General features: G+C 49.5%; 1 protein-coding gene across 2 annotated transcripts in view; it reads left to right on the top strand.

The window, feature by feature from the left end:
• Positions 1 to 6: 6 nt before the first annotated feature.
• Positions 7 to 24,432, top strand: part of ACSS2 (acyl-CoA synthetase short chain family member 2) — a 29,732-nt gene continuing 5,306 nt past the window's right edge. Inside the window, exons 1-10 of one of the 2 annotated variants that reach the window (XM_057385513.1) lie at positions 7 to 171; positions 471 to 666; positions 16,981 to 17,072; positions 17,566 to 17,669; positions 17,933 to 18,005; positions 18,807 to 18,882; positions 19,768 to 19,882; positions 21,432 to 21,470; positions 23,222 to 23,359; positions 23,587 to 23,757. In XM_057385513.1, coding sequence (XP_057241496.1) covers positions 48 to 171; positions 471 to 666; positions 16,981 to 17,072; positions 17,566 to 17,669; positions 17,933 to 18,005; positions 18,807 to 18,882; positions 19,768 to 19,882; positions 21,432 to 21,470; positions 23,222 to 23,359; positions 23,587 to 23,757 — 1,128 coding nt within the window. In that variant the 5' untranslated portion in view covers positions 7 to 47. The remainder of the gene's footprint in view (positions 172 to 470; positions 667 to 16,980; positions 17,073 to 17,565; positions 17,670 to 17,932; positions 18,006 to 18,806; positions 18,883 to 19,767; positions 19,883 to 21,431; positions 21,471 to 23,221; positions 23,360 to 23,586; positions 23,758 to 24,432) is intronic. The other variant, XM_057385514.1, reaches the window with a different exon arrangement.

Raw genomic sequence — 24,432 nt, 5'->3', positions numbered from 1 at the left:
AGCGGGGCTGGGCGGCCCCCGCCCGCGCAGAGCCCCGGCGCCCCGCCATGGTGCTGCCGGGGGATCAGGCCCGGCTCTACCGGCCGCGGCCCGAGCTGCTGCCCGCGGCCCACGTCCCCTCGCTGCCCCACTACCAGCGGCTGTACCAGCGCTCCGTGGAGGAGCCGCACGGTGAGCGGGGCCGCGCGGGGCCGGGGCTGCGGGGCGGCGGCTGCCCGGGCCCGCCGGGGGCTGCCCGCGGGGCTGTGGGGAGCTCGGAGAGCCCTCCGCGAGCCTCCCCCTGTGGGCTGCTCGGGGGGTGCCCCTCGTGTCCCCAGGAATGTTATCTCCCTCATCCCCATTTCCCTCATCCCCATTTCCCTCATCCCCGGTTTCCCTCATCCCCGTTTCCCTCATCCCTGCTTTCCTTATCCTTGCTTCCCTCATCCCTGTTTGCCGCTCACGGGCTCCGGCGCCCCTTGCCTTTGCAGAATTTTGGGGGGACATCGCTAAAGAGTTCTACTGGAAGCGTCAGCACACGGGACCCTTCCTGAAGTACAACTTCGACGTGACCAAGGGGAAGATCTTCATCGAGTGGATGAAAGGAGCGACCACCAACATCTGCTACAACCTCCTGGACAGAAATGTCAACGACAAGAAGCTTGGGGACAAAGTTGCTTTTTACTGGTAAGTTTTTGTTTTTATTGTGGTGGAGAAGCCGTGTAAATATCACGCTAAAGCGATAGGAACAGTGTCGATTTTTACTGAGGTGAATGAAAGCATAGAACCTGAGAGGGGCTAATCTTTAGATAGGTTCAGCACGTGTTTGCTTGCGGTGTCCTTGGGAAGAGGTGTGCCGGGAAGCTTCTCTGCCCTTCCCGGGAAGCTTCTCTGCCCTTCCAGGGATGCATTGGAGTGCCCGGCATAGCAGTGGGGAGCGCCTGACTCCCAGCTCTGCCTTTGCAGTTGTACCCGCTGAGAGCACAGACAGGAGCCAGGCAGGTGCCACAACTCCCTGGGGAAGGAGGTGGATGTGGGTAGAGAGACGGGGTGAGGAACAGCCAACATCTGACTGCTTAAAGCTAGTAAACCCCATTATCTTCTGTGTTTATGTTTTGTGGGTCTGGCAAGTTTCCACTCCTGTGGTAGAAAGGTTCTCCTCATACCTGTGCTTGTGGATTCCTTGCACTTGTGTGATGTGTGGTGCTTTCAGAAAGAATGGCTTCTCTAACTTTAGGAAGGAAAGTTACTTCCAGTCCCATCTGGAGTATGTATTTTTTTACCAGAGTAGTTGATAATGTTAAAATCCACATRAAACTTAATTTTCATATTGATGCAAAATAGGTTTCAGTGGTGATGCYCGAGCTCCAGAAGTAATGCTCCCCTGCTGAACTAGCTCAGCTGTCACCACAGCTGTGTCCCCGGACAGAGCTGTGCTGGCTCTCCTGTACATTTTGCTGTTTTCCTTGAACTGGTATTTATGTTGCTTGGGGATGACTGTATGTGGCAGGGCAGAAGGACAATTAAATGTGCCCCATGTTAGGGATGCAGTAACTCACTGGGATAYGGTGAGAGCTTTCAGCAGAGCAGATGGAGAAACTACTGTCATTGCAGTAAAAATRTCAGATGCTCTGAGTGATTTATTGTGCAGCCGAAGGTCCCCCGAGTCACCTGGTGTAAAGTTGACTGGGAGCCATCCTGCTGCAGAAAGGAACATGGTTATACCAACGTGGCTCTAGCTGTGGCTGTAAAAATGGGGTTCAGAGAGTTTCTAGAGTTGCTATCCATACCCATTCTGCTTTGGTGAAATAATTACACACACTGCCTAGCAGATAATCATATTGATAAGGCACTGGTGAAATGTTGGAAAGTGTTTGCGTCCCTGCTAGTTAAATACATTTTCTAGCTCACTCTGATATAAAATGACTGCAGGTTCTGAATGAAAACCCCTTTGTAAACTCATGCAAGTAAAGGTGTGCCAGCAAACAAAGCCATTTGGCAGCCAGTGCTGGCCCTGTGCTGGTGTTTGTGGAGGGACTGGGTTCTTCTTGCACATAAATCTTTGTGTGACAGCGAGGCAGCAGCCTACAGCTTTAATTTGGGCTTGGTGAATATTTTTCCTGTTGGTTATTCTGGCAGCCTTTGTGGGGTATTTGTGATGCTGAGCCAAGCTTGGAGTGGATATGAAAATGGTGGGTGGCTGTCAGTCRTGGTGTTCACAGTGCTAAAAAATAAAGTCTCTCCCCCTCCTTAGCAGAGAGTTTCCCCTGACTGTTTTGGGCTAAACTCTCCTAGCGTGGCTCTCACAGGTGACCAAGCACTGTAGTGTGGAGCTGTCAGTTGGGAATGCCAGTGGGAAGCATGGAAAAAGCACACTGGATGTGACACGTGTGGCACTGGCCTGCAAAACTGTGGCACTGAGGGCTGCAGCTCATAAAATGACTCCTCTCTGGGCAGGTGGTTTTCTTCAAAATGAAACAATAATTAATTGCTGTCATCTTGTCCTCTCACATTTTGTATTTAACACTCTGTAACAAGCCTGGCTCTGTGGAGCACTTGAGATTTGTCACACTGTATGAAAAGTCAAAAAAGAAATTAAAGCCTCTGAAAGCTGAAGAGGTTGGGTTTTTTTTTCAGTTTTAAACACCTGAGCCACTTGATTGCTTCTAAGAAAGTCTGTAGCTTGCTAGATGGAAAAGGTGCTGAACTTACACCAARGTTTGGATGACTGTCCAGTTCTGAGAGCTCTGAAAAGATGCAGGACCATGACCTTTGCTTTCAGAGAGAGAAATTAGGGAAAAGTTGAATAATGTTTGGAGGCATTGCTGAGTGTCTCTGAGAAGTAGTGTGTCCTGACAAAACTYAGAACTGCTGGCTGTGGCTGTCTTCAGCCTTGCATGGATGGGAAGCAGCGAGCAGCTCGTCTGGATTTGTTATGGCCAAGCTGCTCTAGAGGTTCCTGCACCACCAGCAGTCCGTCCAGGACTGCCCAAATTGGCTCCATGCAGAGGGTCTAATCCCAAGCCACATGGAATTGCATTTTCAGCACAAAGGGCAGTACATGGGATTGCCTAATGCTGCAGAACTTGTACATAGGTGACGTGTGGTGTTGTCTTCCTGGTGCTGTTAGGACTGTGTAGTTCAAAAATGGCCATTCTGAGTTGGTATGAAATGTAGATTTTTCCCTGTTGCCAGTTTCACTATCATATTTTGGGCGGCTTGTGAACGTTACAAATATTTCTGGTTCTGCTGCCTCTGATTCCTCTTTCTCTGCTTAGTATTGCTGATGTGGCCTAAAAAAAGGAACAGAAGCTCCAGGAAATGCCTCTGATAAAGTGCTGCTCTTGAAAGCAAAACCTCTTTCATAATGGTGTGGAAAGGCTGAGGTCAGTAACAGTGGTTGCAGGTGTGGTGACTCTTGTGGGCCTTGCAGGGGAAAYGGACTGCACCAGCTACTGGGACACTGAGGGGACTTGCAGCAGTGCTGAGGACTTTGTGATGGGTGGTTATTCAGGGCAGGAGTGCAGTATTCCTTCACTGTGCTGCAGGCACGCCTAGGTCACTTAGACAGCCCTTAGTTGTGTGCTGGAGTGTCTGTTAATAATCTCATATAAACTTCAGCCCGGGCAGCCTGTAGAAGTAAAAATATAACCAGGTGGGAATTAAAAAAAAACCAACAACAACAATACCTATTGCAAAACTMTCTAATTAGACCCCAGGGTGTGAAGGTACTTGGATGAGGCCTGTTCTGTTTATAACCTTTGCCTCTGTTTCTCAAACCAGTTCCCCCAGCTGCAGTGCTGGTGGTGCCTGGTGGGACCAGGGGCCAGGGGCAGGAGGTAGAGCTTTGTTTTTAGAGTCCCTCTAGCCAAGGCGATGGGATTTAGCAGGGTGCTCCTGGCTTCTGCCATCTCTGGGGGAGTGYAGTAATTTTCTGCTTTCTTATATTGGCATATGACACAACACTCTAGAAAGGAGCAATAAAGATAGTAAAGGCTGCTAGAGATTACTGGAGCTTTGTTTAACAAAGTAATAAGTGCCTATCGTTCCTCTTCTGGACCTAGAAAAAACAGGATATGCAAATATAAAATGAGGAGGTGTGGTTTGTTAGGTTTGGCTTTCTTTATATGATTTTACTTTAAAATATGGGGTTTCTCCCAGTAAAACTTTCTGTAAGAAAAAACCCAACAACTATAAGAACATGTTTAAAAAAAAAAAGAAACAAACCAACCACCCCTGTCATGGACACAGATGCTGTGCCTGAGGATGCTGGCTGTTAGCATTCAGCCTTTCTAAGTGCCTAATTGGAGCCATTTTCATGATGCACTTGGCTCTGCTGCTCCCACTGGCTTCAGGATTTTGGAGTGTCCAGTGTCAAACTGACCCTTCAATGCTTTGGTAGCTACTGGATGACTTGCTATTCTGTTCTAGTGATGAAAGCACATCCCTAAATCACACAGTTTGTTTAAAGAACAAAATTCACCACTGGGAAGGTTGCTTTTACTGATCCACATTTGCAGGTGTGTGCATGGTTTGGTTCATGTCACAGCACTTCCCAGGCTCAGCACAGCTCCTTTCCTGGTGGGAATTCTTAATGGGAAAAGGGGTGGCCCCACTCAGCCCTTTCTGGGGTGCCTCCTCAGCAATCCATGTCATCTCCCTGTTGAGTGTGCTGAGGGATAGATTGCTAGTTTTGGCAGATATAATTATTTTGGAAGCACTGCTGAGCARTACAATGCTCTGCTTCTGGAAGTCAGGCACATTATGTGCACCTAAAATAAGTAATAAATTACACTGAATGTATTAGTGTTTTATGAAGCTGTAAATCTTGTGCCTTCTCCAAGGGCAATAATAATTGCAGATTCTTTCACAGCAAGTGTAGCTCTTTTCTGGTGGGCTTTGTGACATCTGCCAGCGTGGGAGAGGGTGACAAAATTGGATGCTTCAGGCAGCATTTCTCATCCTTCCAAACAGGAACATCCCTGCGGTGTGGGGCCCTCCCTGACTGAGYTGTGTGTGTAGAGCAAGAGTGGGAGTGGGGGGAGCATCAATAGAAGCATGGTATTAAAACAGGGAGTACGGGGAGTAGTGGAGTAGCTCAGACACATCCAARTCATGTGCTTTTCCTGGCTTCTTTGGAATTCTTCCTCTCCCAGTTCTGGGGCAGTCACCAGGYAGTGTGGTTAGTGCTGTGCAGGAGTGCAGGCAGCCACTGTGGTTGGACACTCATATATAAGTGTAGACTGGGACAGGAGGGACTCATAGCTTCTCTTCAGGTGTAGCTCCCTGTATTTGCTCCATAGGTGGATGGAGTCTCCAACTTTGGCTGTGGGCTGTTTAGGACAAGGTATGATGGGCTTAAAATTCGTGTAATTGCTCTGATTGTCTTATTGTGGGTTTRGTTGAGGATATGAAGGTGGTACTGCCCCAAGGCAGCATGGTGATGCCTGCTTAAGGGTTTGAGGTTCTCAGTTTGGCCCGACAGGCTGGAAAACACAGGGCTCATGGTCTAAAACTTGTTTCCAAGGGCTCCATGTGTGCTGAGACTTGTTTTCTTCTGTCATATCTCAAGGTTCTCCTGTCACAAGTGTTTCTTTTGTACTCAGGTTCTGCATCCTCCATCCTCTTCATTACAAGTGAAATCTCTGAGGTAGTTCCCAAGTGAGCAGTTGTGCCAAAGGGATGAAATAAATCCCTGAGAACAGCAAGCTGCCTCCTCAGGCATGTGTGGGGTGTGCTTTCCTGGCTGCTGTGAGTCAGCAGGTTGAGCACTACATGCACACAGTCACTGAAGTTGTTTTTCCATTTCAAGGGCTGACTTGAAAGCAGAGCTTAACTCATCTCTGTCAGGTACACTTGCTGGTTTGCAGGGAGATGCTGGGAAGGGTGATTAGTTTGATGTTCAGGAGATTTCAAGCCCCATTCCTGCTCTGCAGAGCCTTTTCCATCCCAGGATGCCAGGCAGGGCAGCAGCAGGGAGCTGATGAGTGCTCTCAGCCTCATGCTGTTCTGCGCTGCTGCAAGGAGGGAAAGGGACAGGTATTGAAGGTGGTGACCACTTGATTACAYAGTGCCTGTGCTCTCCTGTGGTTTTGCCCATTCAGAATCACCCCTGAACTTGTGCCTCCATGGGAGGGCATCTCCTTTATTRAAGATTTTCTCTGGAAGTAGTTTTTAGTGAGTTCAGATAACACATAATCCTGCTCCTGGAGTCAGAATGGGCCTTTCCTCCTCTGTTAAGTCAAATATGTTAAGACAGAAGGCACTTGGGCAGCACTTGGTTGGTTGCTCCATGGCAGAACAGTGAGGAGACGGGTTGTTTAATCTCTCCTGCTTGGGAGAGCAGCCAGCTGCCTTGAGTCAGGGGAGCAGCTTTCATTTGGTTTTGTTGGATCTGTTTGTTCCYAGCCTTTTGCTCAGAAACCTTTGGTAGCTGTTACTGGCAAGAATACAGCATCCATCTATATAAATACAAGGGAATATCCAGGAAGTATTTGAGCAGATAAACAAGTGGGGATGTCTGTAAGTGCCCAGGATTAGATGGCATGTGCCCCAGGTGGGGGGCAGGAGCTTGAATGTGGAATTGCAGAGCTGCTGGCCAGGGTACACTAGTGTTATTTGCAAAGGGCTGCTGTGCCAAGAGCTGGGAGGTTGCCAGTTCCTCTTTGCYCAGAGAGGGCAATGGAGGGGGTCCTGGGAACCAGTAAATCTGACTTGCATCCCTAGTGCAACACAGTGTGCATGAACCAGTGCAGGCTGCAGGGAGAGATGGTGGAGCTGCTGGCAGAACTGCAGGAGCGCCGAGTGCACAGATATGGCTCTTTTCAGACCACCTTCGGGAGTTTTCCCACAAAAAAGTTGTTCAAGAAAGTAATTCAAGTGTGAGTAGATGAATGATGTTTTTATGGAGCTGGTTTAGCCTTGCCCTTTGCTTCCTCACTTTCAGTGGTCACTCTTAGGGTCAGGAGCAGGTCCCCCAAGGACAGTGTTGAAATGGAACTGCTGAAGGTGGCTGGGCTCACATGCTCCAGGCATCTCCTGCTGCTGTTGTTCGTGGAGGCAAAAGATCAGCCCTGGTTCTCTCTCACCCAACAWGGTACTTTGGTTTTAGTCTAAGAGGCTCTTGGCTGAGCTGCTGTGATCACAAGTGCAGTGCTGTTGTGTAAATGACACAGAGTTAGGTTTTATGTTCTTATTTAGGATTTTTTCCTCGCCCTCCTCATTGCTCTGATGGYTCTCTAGATTCACCACAAAGGATTTAATAACTTTTCACAAATTTCTGCTTACACCCCTACCCAAAAATGTTGGTTTATACYCTGTTCCACGCTGCCTTTGTGCATGGTTCTGGGGGTGTGGTTGTACAATTACTACCTTGGGCAATATGAGGAATGTGTGTGTACAGACAATGACACCTGGATTTTCTCATGGCTGTGAAACTTTTGTCTTGTCTTGCTGGCAGCTATTACAGGCAATTGGATATGTTTTAAGAATCCTTGATTACTGTAGGGAAGGGCACCGTGGTTGTGCAATGATGGCATATTGCAAATATTGGCAGGAGATTTGAAACTTGCCATGGATAAATGGAGTTCATGGACAGAGAGGATGGTGAACTTCTGTGTGGATTCAGGACACGGAAGATCAGAGCCTTCAGTTTGCTCGCTGGACTAGAAAACCTGATTATTTTAGCTGTGTGAATGGCTTGTGTGTTCTCTTCTGGCACCCTGGTGTGAATAGAGCAGCCGTGGACAAGGACTCAGGCCACACGTGGATGAGACTTGCTCCAAGTAGGAGACAAAATGCTCAGGCTTTGCCAAAAGAGTGTGAGTGRGTGCTGTTCCAAGCATGGCATTTTTCTGGTGGGCTGTTGCATTTGCTGCTGTGCCTGGTGGACTCTCTGTGCCCAGAGCTGTTGGGCTGAAGTGTCGATGGCCAGTGGTTTCACAAGAGCTCTTGCCTCCCCCCTTTTGGGGCAGGGTTTCAGTTCTCTGTTTGCATTTCTGCACATCACTTGTGAATGTTGAAATTAGGTGTGGTAGGAAATCGTGAGCCCTGGCAGTTTTCCATGAATTCATTTTCATAGATGTCACCTCCCTTCTTCTGGGGAATCCCTTGAGGAAGTTGTGGGCCTTCCTGGTTGCTTTGTCACACCTTATAGTGCCAGAAAAGCTGTGGCTGCCCCATCCCTGAGAGTGTCCAAGGGCAGGTTGGACAGGGCTTGGAGCAACSTGAGATATGGAAGGTGTCACTGCCCATGGAAACAGATGTCTCYTCCAACCCAGACCATTCATCCTGTGATTCATTCAGTGACAGAGAAGCATGTTTTCCATTCCTGTTTGTTGCTGACTATCTTATAAGAGATGTTCCTTAGATAACAGTCCAGCAGGTGACACCTGTCGATCACYTCTGCGGGTTTATGATGCATGAAGTTGAAATGTCCACCAAAAATCTGATTATAAGCCTAATTTCCTACCATGACCTTTATGGATAGTGTTTGAGCCTCCATTGAAATTGCATTGCCTGGCTTTCTGTGTTTCTAGAAGCTCTTTAAAATTTGGCAGAATGCTCCAKCCAGAGATGCAGCTATTTCCCAAAATGGGGCATTTCCCAGCTGCRGGCAGCTTGTTGATTATTTTACCTGCAGAAGCTTCATCCAGGGTCTGTTCCCCAGCCCAACTGTAAATTGTTTAAACAAGGAATCAGCTGTTTTGCACTGAATGTAAGCTCTACTCCTMGTGGACTGTAAAAATAATCCATGCTCCTTTGAAAATCTCACTGATGGTAAACATTTAAAATGTTTCCTCTCATGTCAACCTCTCACATTCTTGCACTATTCAGTGGGTTTGGTTCATGGGGTCACAAGTGCTGGCTGAGGGCAGCCAAACTCTATGACGTGCTGGGTGAATCTTGCACATCACTGCTGTTGCAACGCTATGTAATCATTTTGTTTTTTAAAAAGGAATTAAAATGTGCTCAGAGAAAGTCTCCTCTAAATAAAAGAGGCAAAAAGTTGTTGTTTTCTTCYTTGGCTGCTCTCTTGTGTTTTAAAGTAAGAGTTATTTTCTAAGGTAACTTTACTTGCTTCTTACTTCAGAAAGTAAGGGTTAGAGTTAACGCATTTCCTCTTGTCTTCGTGGTTACTCAGTATCAAGCACATAGCAAGTAGAAAAATTATGAAGCCACAGAGGAGCAGAACTCCTCTTGCTCAGCCCAACAACACAGACTGGCTGCTGACACCGTCACCAGGGTATTTACATGTGGTCTGTGTTACTTGTGAAATGACTTATCTTGTCAGGTATGCCAGATGAGAGTAGATTTCCCATAAAGAGGAACCTGCTGGCTGCTGTCAGTCCTATCTTCTGCAGAACTGTTCCCCTGGAGTGTTCAGCCCTCTGTTCTCACAGACTGAACAAACCCCATGCACGGATTTCACCTKCCCATGTTGGCTGATGAACCAACAGCAGTGTGAGGCAGGAGGTGTTGATTTCTTTAGAGACATCTGAGCATCCCACTGCCTAAAGAAGGGGCTTGAAGTAAATTTTAGGGCATAGCCTGGCATGAGTGGGATAACTGGAGGGAATTTTGGCAGGTTGATAAATAAAGAGTGRTTTTGTAGCAGTGTCCACCTCCAGCTGGGCACTGTGGTGTAGGATCACTCAGGGGATGACAAAGTGAGCAGTGGTTGGGCTGCACAGGATAAATATTATTTCTTTAGATGCCTCTGGTATTTGTTCAGCCTTCTGAAAGGCTGCAAATACAAAGAGTAGCTGGGAATGTATTTAATGAGAAGGAAGGACAGAAAGATGGATGTGGTTTTCCTATGGGACAGTAGCAACCGTGCAGGGTGCTGGGTGTTTGCTTTGTAGGCTGAGTTTCCGTATGGGTATTTTTGAAGGTGAGTAGGGGACTGACTCCTTGATCAAGRAGCAGATGGTGGCCCAGTGTCCCTGTAGAAATAAGCTCAGTTTTAGCTGTTCTGGATAAAATATGCAGTAGCAGTGCCTGTGTTGGAGTCAGTTGGGCTGGAGGGGGTGGGCCTGGGGCGGAACACAGAACATTGTGCCCTGCAGAGCACATAGCTCCTGCTTTGACACAGCTGGTTTGGGTTTCTCAACAGCAATAGGAACCTGTTCATCCTAGGTACACAATCAGCTTTAAGTTGGGATGGTTTGGTTCAGAGATGGATTTGAGAGCAGAGCTTTGTTAGGCGCTACCTAAGTGTAGGGGGAACAGTGGAGGGGAAAACTAATGGATGGTTTTAATGCAGATGTCAGAGTTAACTGTGTGGGTTTAGGAGGTAATTAAACTGGTAAGATTCTCCTTTTCCCTGGGCTTTCTTTTCCCAGATTTTCTCAACAATGTTCTGTTGGTACTGCCAAATATTTCTGAGCACACTGGGAAAAACTTTTCACCAGCCCCTCCCAAGCAGAGCTCTGTCATTACACAACTTCTTCTTTCTTGATCCGTGTTGTGACGCAAGGGGCCTTGAGCGTGGTGATGGTGGGGATGAGCTTTCTGGTAAACCTGCTGCTCAAGWAACCTCAGGCTTCCCAGAACTCCTTTGGGAGTTTTACATTACTGTGGTGGGAGATAGTGACATTGAGCATGGGTAGGGCTGGGCAGTCTGCCCTGTTATTATGAAATATTCTCATGGAGGTTTTTTACAGTTAAGAGCAGTGCTTGTGCAGTTAAGAGCATTTCCATATTGAACAATCCATGCAAATGTAAGTATCTTTTTTCTGATGAAAGGCTGTCTTTTTCTGATTATCTTGCAACAGCTGGTCTCCTCAAAACTCACGTTTCAATGTCATCTACTCTGTCAAAAGCAGATTTAAAAGGCTGTCTTTGCTCAAGTGCTGTTCCTCTCTCAAGTGGCATGAGCAAGGCTGAGGCGGAGAGAGAAATCCTATTTTTTTTCAGTTTTGGCTGCTGTTGTTCCTGAAAAACCAAGATATGTCCAGGCAGAGCCTTTTCAGGCAGCAGTTTTTGGGACTGTCCTAAGAACAGCYGAGGCCAGGTGGTGGCAGAAGGTGTGTGGCAGCTGACACCACGGTGGCTGAGCACGCCCGGGGCTCTCGCTGTCCATGCGGCTCACACGTGAGCACATTCCCCACATGGCAGGAGCCTGGCTCAGCCCAGCTCTGCCTGGCATTTTGGCTGCTCTAATTCTGGATGTGGAATGGATCGGGGAGCCGTGAGCCCTCCTGGCCACCCCCTGTGACCTTGCACATGGAGARCTGTCACTACAGCAGGAAAATTCCTTCCTTTAGCTTGTACCCTGCTCTGGGGATAATCTGCTGGTGAAGCAGGAGATGGAGATCTCTGTTGCTGCATTTGGTCCCATGCTTAGGAGGGATTTTGAGATCTGAGCATGTTTTAGTTTAGATGGCAACAGAGATATTCTAGGGTGGACATTCCCACAGTCCCCATCTCTGCTCTACTGGAGTCACAAAGTCACAGAATTAAYRAGGTTGGAAAAGACCTTTGAGAWCATTGAGTCTCTCTGTGGTTTCCCAGTGTGCAGATTCTTCCTGTGACATGGCATAATCTGGTAAAGGCTTCTCTCCCTCTTCCAACACCTTTTCCAAACTGCGAACCTGTGTTTTCTTAAGGGTGCTTTCCACTAAGTAAAGTGCAGAGCTTTTTTCCTCCATTAAGAAAAAATGCTTTGTGGGCTGCCATCACATCTCTGCCAGTCAGAAAATGAGACTTGGTGGCTTTGAGATGGTTTGCTGTGCTCTGAAAATTTACCTTTCAGGTTCCCATGCCTGTGCTGGGTATCTTTGGGTTACTGCTTTTATACAATCRCAGAATKGTTTGGTTTGGAAGGGACCTTAAAGMTCATCTCATTCCACCCCCTGCCRTGGGCAGGGACACCTTSCACTMTCTCAGGTTGTTCCAGTCTTTGTCCAGCCTGRCCTTGGACACTWYCAGGGRTCCAGGGGCAGCCACAGCTTCTCTGGGMAACCTGTGCCAGGACCTCAYCCCCCTCACAGGGAAGAATTTCTTCCTAATATSCAATCTAAACCTATTTTTTCAGTTTRAAGYCATTGCCRCTTRTCCTRTCACTACATGCCCTTGTCAAAAGGGAGTGATGTGTTCACACAAGCTTAGAGGAGAAACTTAAATGATCTGCAGACCCTTTGGTCCTCAGTGGGAGCATTTTCAGGGATCAGAAAGGCTTTGGCTTTGTCCTTAACTTGCTTTGGTCTGTGATTTTTCTGTTTCTGGCTGTGTGTATCTGCAGATGGTATGGCAGATCTTGAAAACTTCCAACACTCCACTTGCTTGGCATTCCTCCTTTTCTCCTGTGCATCACCTTATCAGTGGTGTTGTAGCCCTTGTAAACCAAATTACCACCCTCAATTCCTTTGAAAACTGTAAATTGCCACTGATGCAACCCTCACTTCCTGCTGCTCCATGCCAATGCTGGGGCAGCTTTGCATAGGGAGTCSTAGTCATCTGTTACTCAAACAGGTGATGCAAATAACTTTTCTTTAGAAGTGTGGTAAAAGAGAAAACCAAACAGCATTGCTGATTCATTTTCGGGTCAGCTCTGCTTGGCCTGTTTGGATGCTCTGGGAAATGTGTCCCCTTGACCGCTGAGCTCCTGCCCCTCCCTCCTTGTCACCCTACAGCTGAGATGGGCTCAGCTCCCTTGGYTAGGTGATGAGTGGGTRAAGCAGACCAGTGCTTTGGAAAGTSCTGTGATCAGCCCTAATGCTTGGCAGAGCATGGAACTTCTTAACCTGCTTTGGTGCAAATATCCAGGAGAGCATTTGGGCACAGCATCCCTGTCCCACACTGCTGCTCCTTATCCCAGACTGCTCCACAGGATCAGTGCTTCAGCTAATGGGGCTCTGCAGAAATGCTTGCCTGCTCCTACAAACCACTACACCATGTATGTACAGCACTAAATCACTTGCTCACCTGCATAGTGGCTCTAATGGGGAAGCTTAATCTTAATTTACTACCAGGGMACCAGGTGAAACAGCTCTGCATCTCCAAGGTCAAACTCCCAGCTGAGCAGGCAGTCTGTGAGCCCCCTGTAAGTGTGGTAGTGCCACAGAGGTGACAAGAGTTCAGCCTTCCCACTTTATGTTTTCTTCCTCCCCTTCCTGTATGACTTCTCCATGCAATTGTTCTTGCTCAGATGCTGGCAGGGCCACCAGAGGCCTGTGCTATGGGGCTCTGTGTGTATCAGCACCTGCACTGAAGTGGGGAGCCCCTTTTTTAACTGCTGGCAGGAGAGAGTAGGAGGATAAGAGCTCTGCAGAGCCTGTGCTGCCTTTCCTATGTTGATAGGGATCTATTCTGAGCGGGGCTGGGTACTGCCATCCTGCACACTGCGGTGGTGGTGGTCCCCAGTGCCCTTGGGGTGTCTGGGCCTGGCAAGGAATGGCTGCAGGCAGATAGAGCACTGTCCTCTTGCATGAAACCTGACTTCTTCAACAAATCATAAATTCCAGGAGATCTGTCTCAGAAGGTCCCCAGTTGTGCATCTGTGTGTTTAGTTGAAGGACTTGCATTTACTGAGTCAGTGGGTGGTTCAGTGGAGACCTTWGAATCAGAATGGGTTGAGTTGGAAGGGACCTTAAAGATCATCTTGTTCCACCCCCTGCCATGGGCAGGGACTCCTTCCACCATCCCAGGCTGCTCCAAGCCCTGTCCAGCCTGGCCTTGGGCACTGCCAGGGATCCAGGGGCAGCCACAGCTTCTCTGGGCACCCTGTGCCAGGGCCTCCCCACCCTCACAAGGGAGAATTTCTTCTGTGTATATTCCATATGGCCAGAACTTGCCTTTCTCTAGCTGAGCATTCACACAACATGCCATATGTAAAACACAGGCTTCTCAAGWGCTAAAAATCTTAAATACATTCCTGCCATCAGCCAGATGATGCTGTAAAATTTTGGATTATAGTTGCTAAATGTAGGACTCGGTTTGAAGATGAAAAAAACATCAGACTCACCACACTTCACCATGTATTTCATCTAATGATGTATCTGGGGTGTTCAGGGAGCTGAAAATTGGATTTTCCTTTCAGAAGAAACCTTGCTGTTAGAGCAGAGATTGCACATGAACAATCGCAGCAGTGCTGGTGCCAGCTATTTTCACCACCAGATCTTAAAAAAATATGTATTTGGGGAGKGGGTTTGATTTGGTGGAGTTAGAGCTATGGAGGTGAGTTCTGCAGTACTGTTTTCATAAGAGTGAGGTTTTTTATTGTAGTTGTATTTCTTTTTCAGTTGAATTTGGACAAGGGAGCCYGTGTGAGATGCCCAGGGCTGACAGCTCTTGCTTATGTCAGATGGGCACCATTGGGAAGATGCTGCTGGCAGAACTCGGATGCCAGGAATTTACAGGCTCGCTTTTGAYGCAGAGAGTGCTCAATAGCGTGCGAGTGGGCATTCCTTAAATGCCCTGTCTAAAATACATCATTGGCTGGGCTTTTGTGCCAGAGCAGAGGACAGAGCAGTCTGAGTGCTGCTCTAGCCCACTGAGTATAGCTGTGGGCACTCCAGACTATTTTCAGATGCAGGGAGACACAAAGCAATTGCCTGCCCTTGAGAGACTGCTYGAGGCCTTGGCTGGAGATGCATTGAGAGGAGGCACATTGTCCTGTAGAAACAAGGACATGATTTGTTTCCCATTGAATACAAGGTCCTCTTAAAATCTGAAGCCTGAGGTTTCCCCTGCTGGTGGTAGAGGAGCTGTTTTGCAGTCACGCAAATGAATGGAAAGGACTTTGAAAGCCCCCTGAATAACCTCACAGAAGTTTTAACTTCTGTTTGACTTCGCTCTGTGCTTCTCCTGCAGTGCGCTATGTGTTCTGGTCTTGAGGATGATTCTGAGTACATTCCTTGGCCTGATTGTCCCTCCGAAATCCTGCCAAGGTGGAGGACCTGGTGTATTTGGGATGTGCCTCTCATGTGCAGGGAGAGCAGGAATGTCCGAGCAGTGCCTCACACCAGGTGGCTCAGGGCAGCTCCCGTCTGCTGGAGACAGCTCTGCCTGGAGGGGTCACAGGGCTGCTGCCCTCAGAACTCACAGCTTGGCAGAGCTGGCTGCCACTCCCCTGGGCTGCTYAGCCCTCAAATAGCACACAGGGCCATGGGCAGCCTGTGCTAGACTTTCCTCCTGATGCGYTCCTCTCTTAGTCAAGGCTGTAATTAGATCCTCCACTGAGGCAGAGCACAAAGGGACATCCTTCCTCCCTGCCCTGCTTTGTTGGGCTGGGGGCTTGCTTGTGCAGGGCCTGCTTGTGGTACCCAAGTGAACCTTCAGGTGAGGGATTAGTGGGCTGGGATGCTCTAACTTGCATTTAGAAGCATTTTAATTGTCTTTTAAGTTCCATAGCAAGGCTCATGGCTGAGGGGARRGCTGCACATGCAGTGATCCTGCACATCTGGACACAAGCAGGTTAGCACAGCACCAGCCTTGATGTAGGTACACAAAGGAAAACCTGGATGGYGAGGAAAGGCACTCAGTGTGCAGCCAGACACAGCAGAAAGCAGATGCTCTTCCTTTGAGCTGGATCAGTTACAGCTGCTCAGCCCAGAACTGAAATCAGCTCCTGGATCTTTGACCTCAAGCAACAGAATGAAAAAGGAAACTCTGATTTCCTGGTTTCCCTTTCCTAGCTGAGAGTCCTACTATAAGGGATCTTGACTCGTGGTTTCACATGTTATTTAGCTCAAAGTGATGCTTCTGGCTGTGATGGGAAAAGGAGAGGAAACTGCTGGRATGTCAAGGCTGAGCCGCCTGCCTTGGGCACTGGTTCACATTCCCACACTTTGCTTTTGCTTTGTATTCTKGTGTCTCTCCCATTTGCATTTAGATGGGGCCAAACTTACTTAAAGGATCAAGCAGGGAATTGCCCTTCCAGGAGCCAGTGATGTGGATATTCCCTGTCCTGTGTCAGTGCAGATCCATGGACCCAATGGTTGCACTGTGGAAGCCAGGAGTATAACTGGTACCAAGAGGGATAAGTTGAGTGTGTAAGCAGCAGATCCACAAACGATGATCAAGGTGTAACCACCAGTTCTGGAACCCCTGTTCTACATGGGTGCTTGAAATATGCTTTTCATTTGGCTGCACAGACTAAGGGGACACTTTTCCAGAAGGACTGTCAGCTGAGAGTGATGTGATACCCCTATTATTTTACGGATCACTGGAATTTCTGTGCTGGCTGCCTTGGGGAGACCTGGGAAGATGTCTCTGTCCTTCGAGAGTAGGAGATTGCTCCTTCTCCAAGTGTGAAATTGTATCAAATTCCTTATTCCTGATCCATTGGGAGTGCCAGCACATTTGCATGGCTGAAGTATTGTGCCACATTAAAATGAGCTGGTTTTYACTTGGGTAGCAAACCATTTCCCTGGAGATGTGACATTCCTGTCCCATCTTTGGGTACAGCTCTTCTTCCCATCAGTGTCTGGGCTGCAGGAGCCTGGAGCTGCTTCATGGAGGACCACAGGGAGGATAAGGCAGAGCAGGCATGACACTGAACACACATACAGGGGTGTATTTATATATGACCTTGGAAAATAAGACAGCCCTTGGCATCCCATCCCAGCCCATCAGATATCAGGTATTTGGGGGCTGGGTGTTGCTGCTCATTGGCCCATGTTCCATGCAGAGATATCTGCAGGCGTAAGCACCCAGGAACAAGGCAGCCATGCCATGAATCCCAGAGTGCTCCTGAGCTTGTGCACTCTTGGCTTTGGTTTTGTTGGATTYTTCTTGCCTCTCTGAAAGTGACAGTAATTCCATTTCACACAGTCAGTTGGTTTTGGGAGTGATGTACACAGGGGTTGTATAATTCAACAAGATTGGACTGAACTTTCCTGCTATTGGAGAACTTTAGTCCAGAACTGGATTTCCAGAATTTGATTACTCTATGCTCGGAAGGGCAGGTGAGGACATATTTGTTGGCCAGAGCTGTTTTCAGTGTCACTCTTACCTTGTACWGCCTGTAGAGTAACAAATTTTATCTTGCTTTTCCAGGGAAGGGAATGAACCTGGAGATTACACGAAAATCACGTACAGTGAGCTGCTGCAAAAAGTCTGCCAGTTTGCCAAYGTCCTCCGCAGCCAAGGTACACAGCTGAGGCAACAGGAGCACGGGATACTGGGAAGGCATTTGGGCAAGGGTTTGGAGATTGGGGTCACTTCTTGAGTGGTTGCCAGCCTGTTGAGTAATTCTCATCAATTTGCTCTGCAATACCCAGATTGATCCTTGGCTCTGTCTGTRAAAAACTGCTCAGTACTGATCGTATCAGCTGTATAGGGAGAAAATCTGTGCTTAAAAATTCCTGCTTTGGGGCTTTCCAACAAGCAGTGGGTGCTGGTTACTTTTCTGCTTCCTTCTGGGAGGCAGATGAGAACATGGAGTGTTCATTGCCATCATCTCTCAAGAGCCATAGTGCTTGAAAGGCAGAACCCAAGGCTGCTTCATCTCTAACTCCACCTGAGGCTTTATTGTGTGCCTATCAAAGTGGAATTAAAATAATCAGTTGATTTCTATATCCTGTTCTTTTGCCACGTGACATGCTCATTTTGACAAATGCTGTGTTCACTTTCCCTCCSTAGGGGTGAAAAAAGGAGACCGGGTTTCCATCTACCTGCCAATGATCCTGGAGCTGGTCATAGCCATGCTTGCCTGTGCCAGGATTGGAGCTCTGCACTCTGTTGTGGTAGGAACGAGCTCTTTGTGCTGCTCTTGGGGCTGAGCTCCGAGGGGAGCAGCTCTTGGTTTTGGGAGAGGAGCTGGAATGAGATAGAAASTAAAGGTTTCTGCTGTTTACTTGCATTAACTGTGCAGTGAGCTTCTCCAGCTCTCTCCACGAGGGCCTGGTGGTGAATCATTTGCTTTGGGTGARCTGCACAGCAGCTGTTGGGGTTTGGGGCTGGGTTTCTGTGTGTCCTTGCTGACTCTGCTGTGTGTTCWCTCTGCCAGTTTGCAGGTTTCTCTGCAGACTCCCTTTGCGAGCGGATCCTTGACTGCGGTTGCTCTCTCCTCATCACGGCAGGTAAAACACACRTCTGAGCATCTCCACTGCTGTTGCCTGAAAGGTCTTTATTTGGAAATCCTGGAAGTGGGAGAGGCAGAGGCAGTGCCTCAGCTGAGCCTCCCYATGTGGATGCAGTGCTGTAGCTGTKCTACTTGGAACATGTGGTGAAGCCTCTGAGCAGCRCCCCAGTTTGTCCTGTAAAGCTTGATGTCACCAGCTGCTAATAGCATGTTTCCAAACACTTGTCATCCATGTTCCTCCTCAAAATCAGTCAGATGTTTGCAAGATGTSTCATGAGGCAGGCCTAATATAAGAATTCCCACCCTTCCCAGTTTTAAGGGCATTTCTGCTGCAGCTCCCATCCTTGTAAAGCRAAGAATCAAGAATGTGGCAGTGGCTGCATGTAAGCCCACTGCGTTTTCTCAGCTGTTTCTCCAGTAGTGCAAGCAATATTTTATTAATATTTTATTATTTTATCAATTATTTTATTATTTAATTCCTATGGCATGAAAAGGGTCCAGTAAACTGCAATCCATGTTAAGATGCATTGGATTATTTTCCACAGAATATTCCCAAGAGATTTGTCAGGTCAAATTGGGACCTCTCCCAGAGAAGAAATTCCACCGTTTCCTTTGGCATCTGTTTCTCTAGGCCAAAAGAGTGCATTAGGAAAGTTTTCCCATCAGCTGCTTGTCTGCTTTCCCTCACTGCAGTGCAGTTGCTCTGCTCTTCCCTCCCTCCTGAAACTGCTTGTTGCTCCAGCTGTCCCWGGCTTCCTTGTGTGGGAGGCCCCTCTGACTTTCCCTCACCATTTCRCAGATGCCTTTTATCGAGGGGACAAACTGGTCAACTTGAAGCAGATTGCAGATGAAGCCATCCGGAAATGTAAAGACAAGTAAGTTTGGATTCCCTTGTAGAAGAGGGGCATTGCTGCCAGAATCTGCTCCTGCACAAATGGGAGTTGTCACAGGTGGGCAGACTCTGCAGCAGGTCTGACACAAACAGTCATCAGATGTTACAGAAAGGGAAATAATCGTGGTGAAATGACTTTGCCAAGCTTACAGACACAGCATCTGTGTAGCTTGTGTGAGAYTGAATGTGGGTTTGTGTGTTAGATCAAACACGGAAATTCAGGGCAGCCTGCACGTTGGAAATTCAAATTCTTTAAAAGCCTTTAATTTAACRACATACATTTATATATAGGTCTGTAAAAATAGGTACCTGGGAGGACAGAAGTGATCCTGAAGCTGGGAATTAACCAGTGGAGACTGTGTTGATATTCTGACAGGGCTGGAGGGAAAGAAGATCATTCTGTCAGCAGTTTGTAGGCTGTGTTTGCCCTCMTGAGGGGGCAAACACCCACTCTCTTTCTTGATGTATAATCARGCTTTGGAAGCTTTTCCTCCCTCGRAGACAGTCATTCCTAGGGRTTGGAGCAGCCATTTATATTTCCTGGTGGGAAGTTTTGTTCATGGTCACAGGCAGGCAAATTGGGGAGTTGAAAGGAATCTGCAYAGCAGCATCCTGGGAGAGAGACTTGTGGGAGCCCTGCTTTCTCACTGATAAATCCCCAGGGAGCTGTGCACAGACTGTTCCTGCTCTCTGAGCTCTGTTCCTGTGGCTGGTGTCTTTGGAAGTTCATGGTGTGTCTGGACCTTGCATGGCAAATGTTCCAGCTCAACAAAAGTGGCTCCAGGCCCCTGCTCTGCCTCCAGTGAATCCCAGGMAGGGCTGGCTCAGCCCCAGAGCTGCCCTGCCTGACAGCTCCTGCCTTTTACAGGGGATGCTCTTTGAAAAAGTGCATCGTGGTGAAGCACCTGGGCAGGGAAGAGATAGCAGTGGATGGGACCTCCAGCAAGTCTCCCCCTCTGAAAAGGCTGTGCCAGGATGTGCAGGTACGTTCCTGGCGGAATGATAGGGAGGTTTTATTTCCATTGGCCTGAGACCAGCAAATCCATCMGTGCAGAACCACTACAGTGATTCCCTGGATGCTCCTGTTTCGACTCCTTTTCCTATTTTCTCCCCTCCTTGCTGATATTGTGATGTGAGCGATCAAAAAATGGTTCTTTTCCCTTACCAAGAKCCTCTCCCTGCTCCTTCCTTTAACACCCTCACAAGCTGCCAGTCCACAGGACTACAGGCACATCTTCCAAAGCCACTAGGACAAGATGCCCATTTCCCTCAGTCTGGTAAAGGAGTTTTACTTTCTAACCCTTTCTGTCTCTCCCCTTTTGTGCAAAGACCAGTGCTGTGCAGCACCRTAGCTGTGACAGTGGCAGCAGGAGAGGAAACCCAGGAGATTGGTGTTTGTGGTGTGGGCTCAGTGCAGCTCCCTGACATGGCAGCAATCTCTGCTGAGAGCAGTGCAGGGGGTGTGCTGCTGGCACAGGGACTCTGTCAGCTCCCAGGCTGGGGCTTTCCCTYGCATCTGAAAGGAGATAAAAGGATGTGGACTGCAGGCATGTGGTGAGTTGGAGGTGGAAGGAGGACAAGGTGTGATGGAGCTGTGGCTGCCTGCTGAGCCCCTGAGGCTGCTGTGCAGCCCTGCTGTGCCCAGCCTTTACCTGCTGCCTTCACCTGCTGCAAAGGCAGGTTACTTTCAGCTACCCCACAGCTCTGTGTCTTGTAATGGTGTCTTCTGTACCTGGTGATTATTTTGGTGTTYGATGATTATTTTCACTGAGTTATCCCCAGGCTACTGCAGGGATTGAATTTGGGGAGTATTTGTGCTTTACACTCTGCTTTCAGGGGGAGTGGTCTGTGCACAACCCTGGAACAAGAAGTCTTGCAGATTCTTTACCTTTGAGTTATTTTTCCTCATTCAGCTGTGTTAATTTTATTGGGTTTTTTCTCAGTCTGTACCAGCCTGTCCATGTTCCTTGGCCTGCTCTGTGAGTCAGGGTGGATGCAAAGGAATGGGAAAACTGGGACAGAGCAGCTTTCCTGTGTGAGGTTTCCCTGTCTGGGTGATGGCAGGGCAGCCTGTCCTGTGCTGGTTCCTGTRGTGAGGTGAGGTTTTTGTGCAGGAGCATAGGCTGGAGGGTGTCTCTTACCATTTGGGTCTCTCTGCTCTACTTGTTTGGACRCTTCCTTAAAGATTCTTTCCCTTGTGGATCATTTTTACTGTGCCATTGGCTTGTGTGAGGCTATTGGATGGTCCATGGGCTATCTGCTGGCCCTGTGCCCCTCTTYCCAGCCAGCCATGTGCAGGGGTGGCCTTGGTGACCTGCCCTGGAGGCAGGTGCTACCCAGGGAAGGTGGTGGAAATGGGCAGGCTTCTGTTTAAAGGGCATCTCCTGGCCTGGCCCTGCATCTGAGCATTTTCCAGCCTGCCAGGTGATTTCCCAGCATCTGAGCCTGTGGGCTTCCAGCTCCCTGCCCGCAAAGCCCAGCGTGGATCCTTCACTTCCCCAATTTCACAGCCTCTTTGTGGATTTTTAACAGGAAAAAAAGACTGAGAGCTCAAAGAGACTCCATCCCAAGGTATTTACACACAGCACTGCYTTCCTCTTCTTGGCACCTCCCTCCCCTCTGCTTCCCATGCAGCTCTCCACCTCCCTAACTGCTCTGGCTGCACGGCCACTCGTGCCCTCCTAACCGGGGTGCCAGCAGCTGCATGTCAGTGACAGTCCCCACCCAGCTTGCCAGGGCTGCCCACGCCGTGGGGGTGAATGCAGTGCCACCAGTGCTCCCAAAACCAGAGCCACATCCATGACCCTCCTGGGCACAGGCCAGCGTGCTGCCGGGGGAATGCAGAGCCACTGGGGTGCAGTGTCAGCATCCAGCTAGGGTTTGTCTCTCTGCCTCTCAAAAGCAGTTCTCACAATGCATTTCCCTTTGTGGGGAGCCTGGCAGGGGTCACTTGCAGCTTCCTGGCCCCAGGGAGCAAACCTGGAGCTCCAGACCCAGCATGTGGCTTCTGCCTGCCTCATCCAAAGAGCTGTAACTGCTGGACCCCCAGAGCAGGCAGGCAGACACACAGTGCCATGGCTCTGCCCTCCTCCCTGGGGCACTGGAGATTGGGTGCTAAATCAGGGATCCTTGAAGGAGGGATGCAAGGGACACCTGCTGGATGGCCTTGGGCTCATTTACCTGGTGCCTTGGTGGGAGCTTGCTGGTGGGACAGAACTGTGGAATCTGCTTTCCCAGGTAAAGCCAGAAGCCCTGGGAGTCCAGGAAAGCTTTCCAAGTGGGCACAGTTGTGCCAAGCTGTTAAGCAGCTAGTGTCCCCTGTACCATGTGTACAGGAGCTGTGTGCTGGGCTGTGGGGTCCTGGYGCCTCCAGATGTCACATCTTTAGGGCTGCAGAGTCACTGTGTGACCCCCGTAGCTGCTCTCTGTGCGCCCCAGCTGAGGGAGCTCAGKGAGTCTGGCTTTGTGAGAAGGAAATGTGCAGGGCTCTGGGTCAGTCCCTGCCCTCACAGAGATGTGGGAAGTGTAGGTCTGAGCTGAGGCTGGGCATGTTCCCTGCTCAGCTTCCCCCAGGCTTCTCTGAGGAAAGGTGAGAAGGTCAGGGCAAGTTAAGTATTGCTCTAAACTGTGCCACCACCCAGAGAGGTGCAGCCAGAACAACCCTCAGGGTGACCTCTGYCCATCAACCACCGGCATTGGTGGCTCTGCCACAGCTCTGGCATCTTCAGGGAGCCAGTGCTGGGTGGCTCTGCACTGGAGTAGTCACATCTTACCAGGGTAATTACCTAAAAACACAGAGGACAGATATTTCGGGGTGCCTGTAGGGCCAAGCAGTGTGAGCCCACCATGCTGCTGTTTGTCTGGGGCCGTGCTGCAGTCGGGGTCCCTTGCAGTGGGACAGGTGGCTGTGGGACAGTGCTGTGTGGCTGTGCTTGCTGCTTGGCTGTGGGACTGCAGCTCGGGGCAGCCCCAAAAGGCAAGAGGGGCCTGTTGGTGGGGACAGCCCAGAGCAGCTGCTGCTGCAGGGCCTCTCYRGGCTGCTGCTGCTGCTGCCCACAGGGATTCATCGCCATTACCTGTGGTCTGGACACTCTGCTTCAGGTCTTGCAGCCAGGCCGTGTTTAAAGGTTTTCCTCATGGCTGTGGGCTGTGAAAAGGAGCTTCTGGAGTGGGAGCTGCAGCTCTGGTGCATGGTTTGCAGCAGGCTGTGCTGTGAAGATCCCCCATGATGGCCCATGAGGGGGGTGAGGTTTGAGCTGTGCTCCTCATCACCCCTCTCTTGTTTTTGGACAAGCCTRTTTCCAACCTTGTGCTTTCCTCAGGCCCCCTGGAACCCAGCCATGGACATGTGGTGGCACGAGCTGATGGGTGGTGCCAGCAAGGAGTGTGAGCCCGAGTGGTGCGACGCTGAGGACGAGCTCTTCATCCTCTACACGAGTGGCTCCACTGGAAAACCCAAGGTGTGCTCTCAGCACGGGACAGGCTGAGCCACAGGAACCCCTCAGCTGAGGGAACTGCTGAGGGGGAGGCTCCAGTAGGAGGAGGAGCCACAGAGGTCTTGGGGAAGGGGCCATGCTGGTCATTCCTGCTCAGATGCTGTTGGAGCTCAGCGATGCTCAGCTGGGTCTGGCAGGGTGAGGGTGATGGAAGGAGCTCACCCTGACATTCCTGTGCCTTCTCCTCGCAGGGTGTGCTGCACACCGTGGGTGGGTACATGATTTTTGCTGCCACCTCCTTTAAATACGTGTTTGATTACCAACCTGAGGATGTGTACTGGTGCACGGCCGACATCGGGTGGATAACGGGCCACTCCTACCTCACCTAYGGACCCCTGGCAAACGGGGCCACCAGCGTGTTGGTAAGTGCTGGGTGCCTGGGGGTGCTTTCACTCCAGGAAAAGGGAGATGGTGGTGCTGAGCTGCACCCCTGCATTGCTCTGTGTCAGAGTGCAGTGCCCTGGGCATTGTGAGGAAGGGTGGTGCTTTCCACCCTGACTGCTCGGGGGGGCTAGTTTGTGTGTGGCTTCTGGTTGGTTAATTTTTCAATTTCTCCCRTTTCTTTCCCTTAAAAGTACAACTCTTGTGTAGCAATGGAGCCAGGGCTGCTCTGAGTTAATGGAAACATTGGATCAGGGAATGGTGTTCCCTGATGCTGATTTGACAACTTGTCATTTAACTCCTGTGCCTGTATCTCTCTTGGCACTGTAACAGATCAGGGAGTCAGAGACCTGTGCCCAAGAATCCCCAGGGAAAAGAAAGCAGGAAAATCACTCTTATGTTTGGGGAGGCCTTTAGGGGGTTCTTGGTACTTCAGGTTGTGGTTCTGTCACAGTGTTTGGACCTCTTGCCCTTTTCCATGRGGGCAGGGTCATTTGGGTTGGTGGGACTGTGGCACTAGAGTGGCCACCYAAGTGCCCAGGCTGCAAGGGGGTGTCAGGGGACATGTGCTAGGACATCTGGGGTGGTCTGATKCCAAATCCATCCCAAGGAGGCAGTAAGGGGTGTCCTTGACCTGGGCTGGTTTCACCCTGTGG

The sequence above is a fragment of the Malurus melanocephalus genome, unplaced genomic scaffold (genome assembly GCF_030028575.1).
Source record: "Malurus melanocephalus ecotype Western Australia unplaced genomic scaffold, MMel_1.1 scaffold_837, whole genome shotgun sequence".
Taxonomy (NCBI): domain Eukaryota; kingdom Metazoa; phylum Chordata; class Aves; order Passeriformes; family Maluridae; genus Malurus; species Malurus melanocephalus.
The sequence above is the reverse complement of the archived record's forward strand: the minus strand, read 5'-3'. Positions and strand labels throughout refer to the sequence as shown.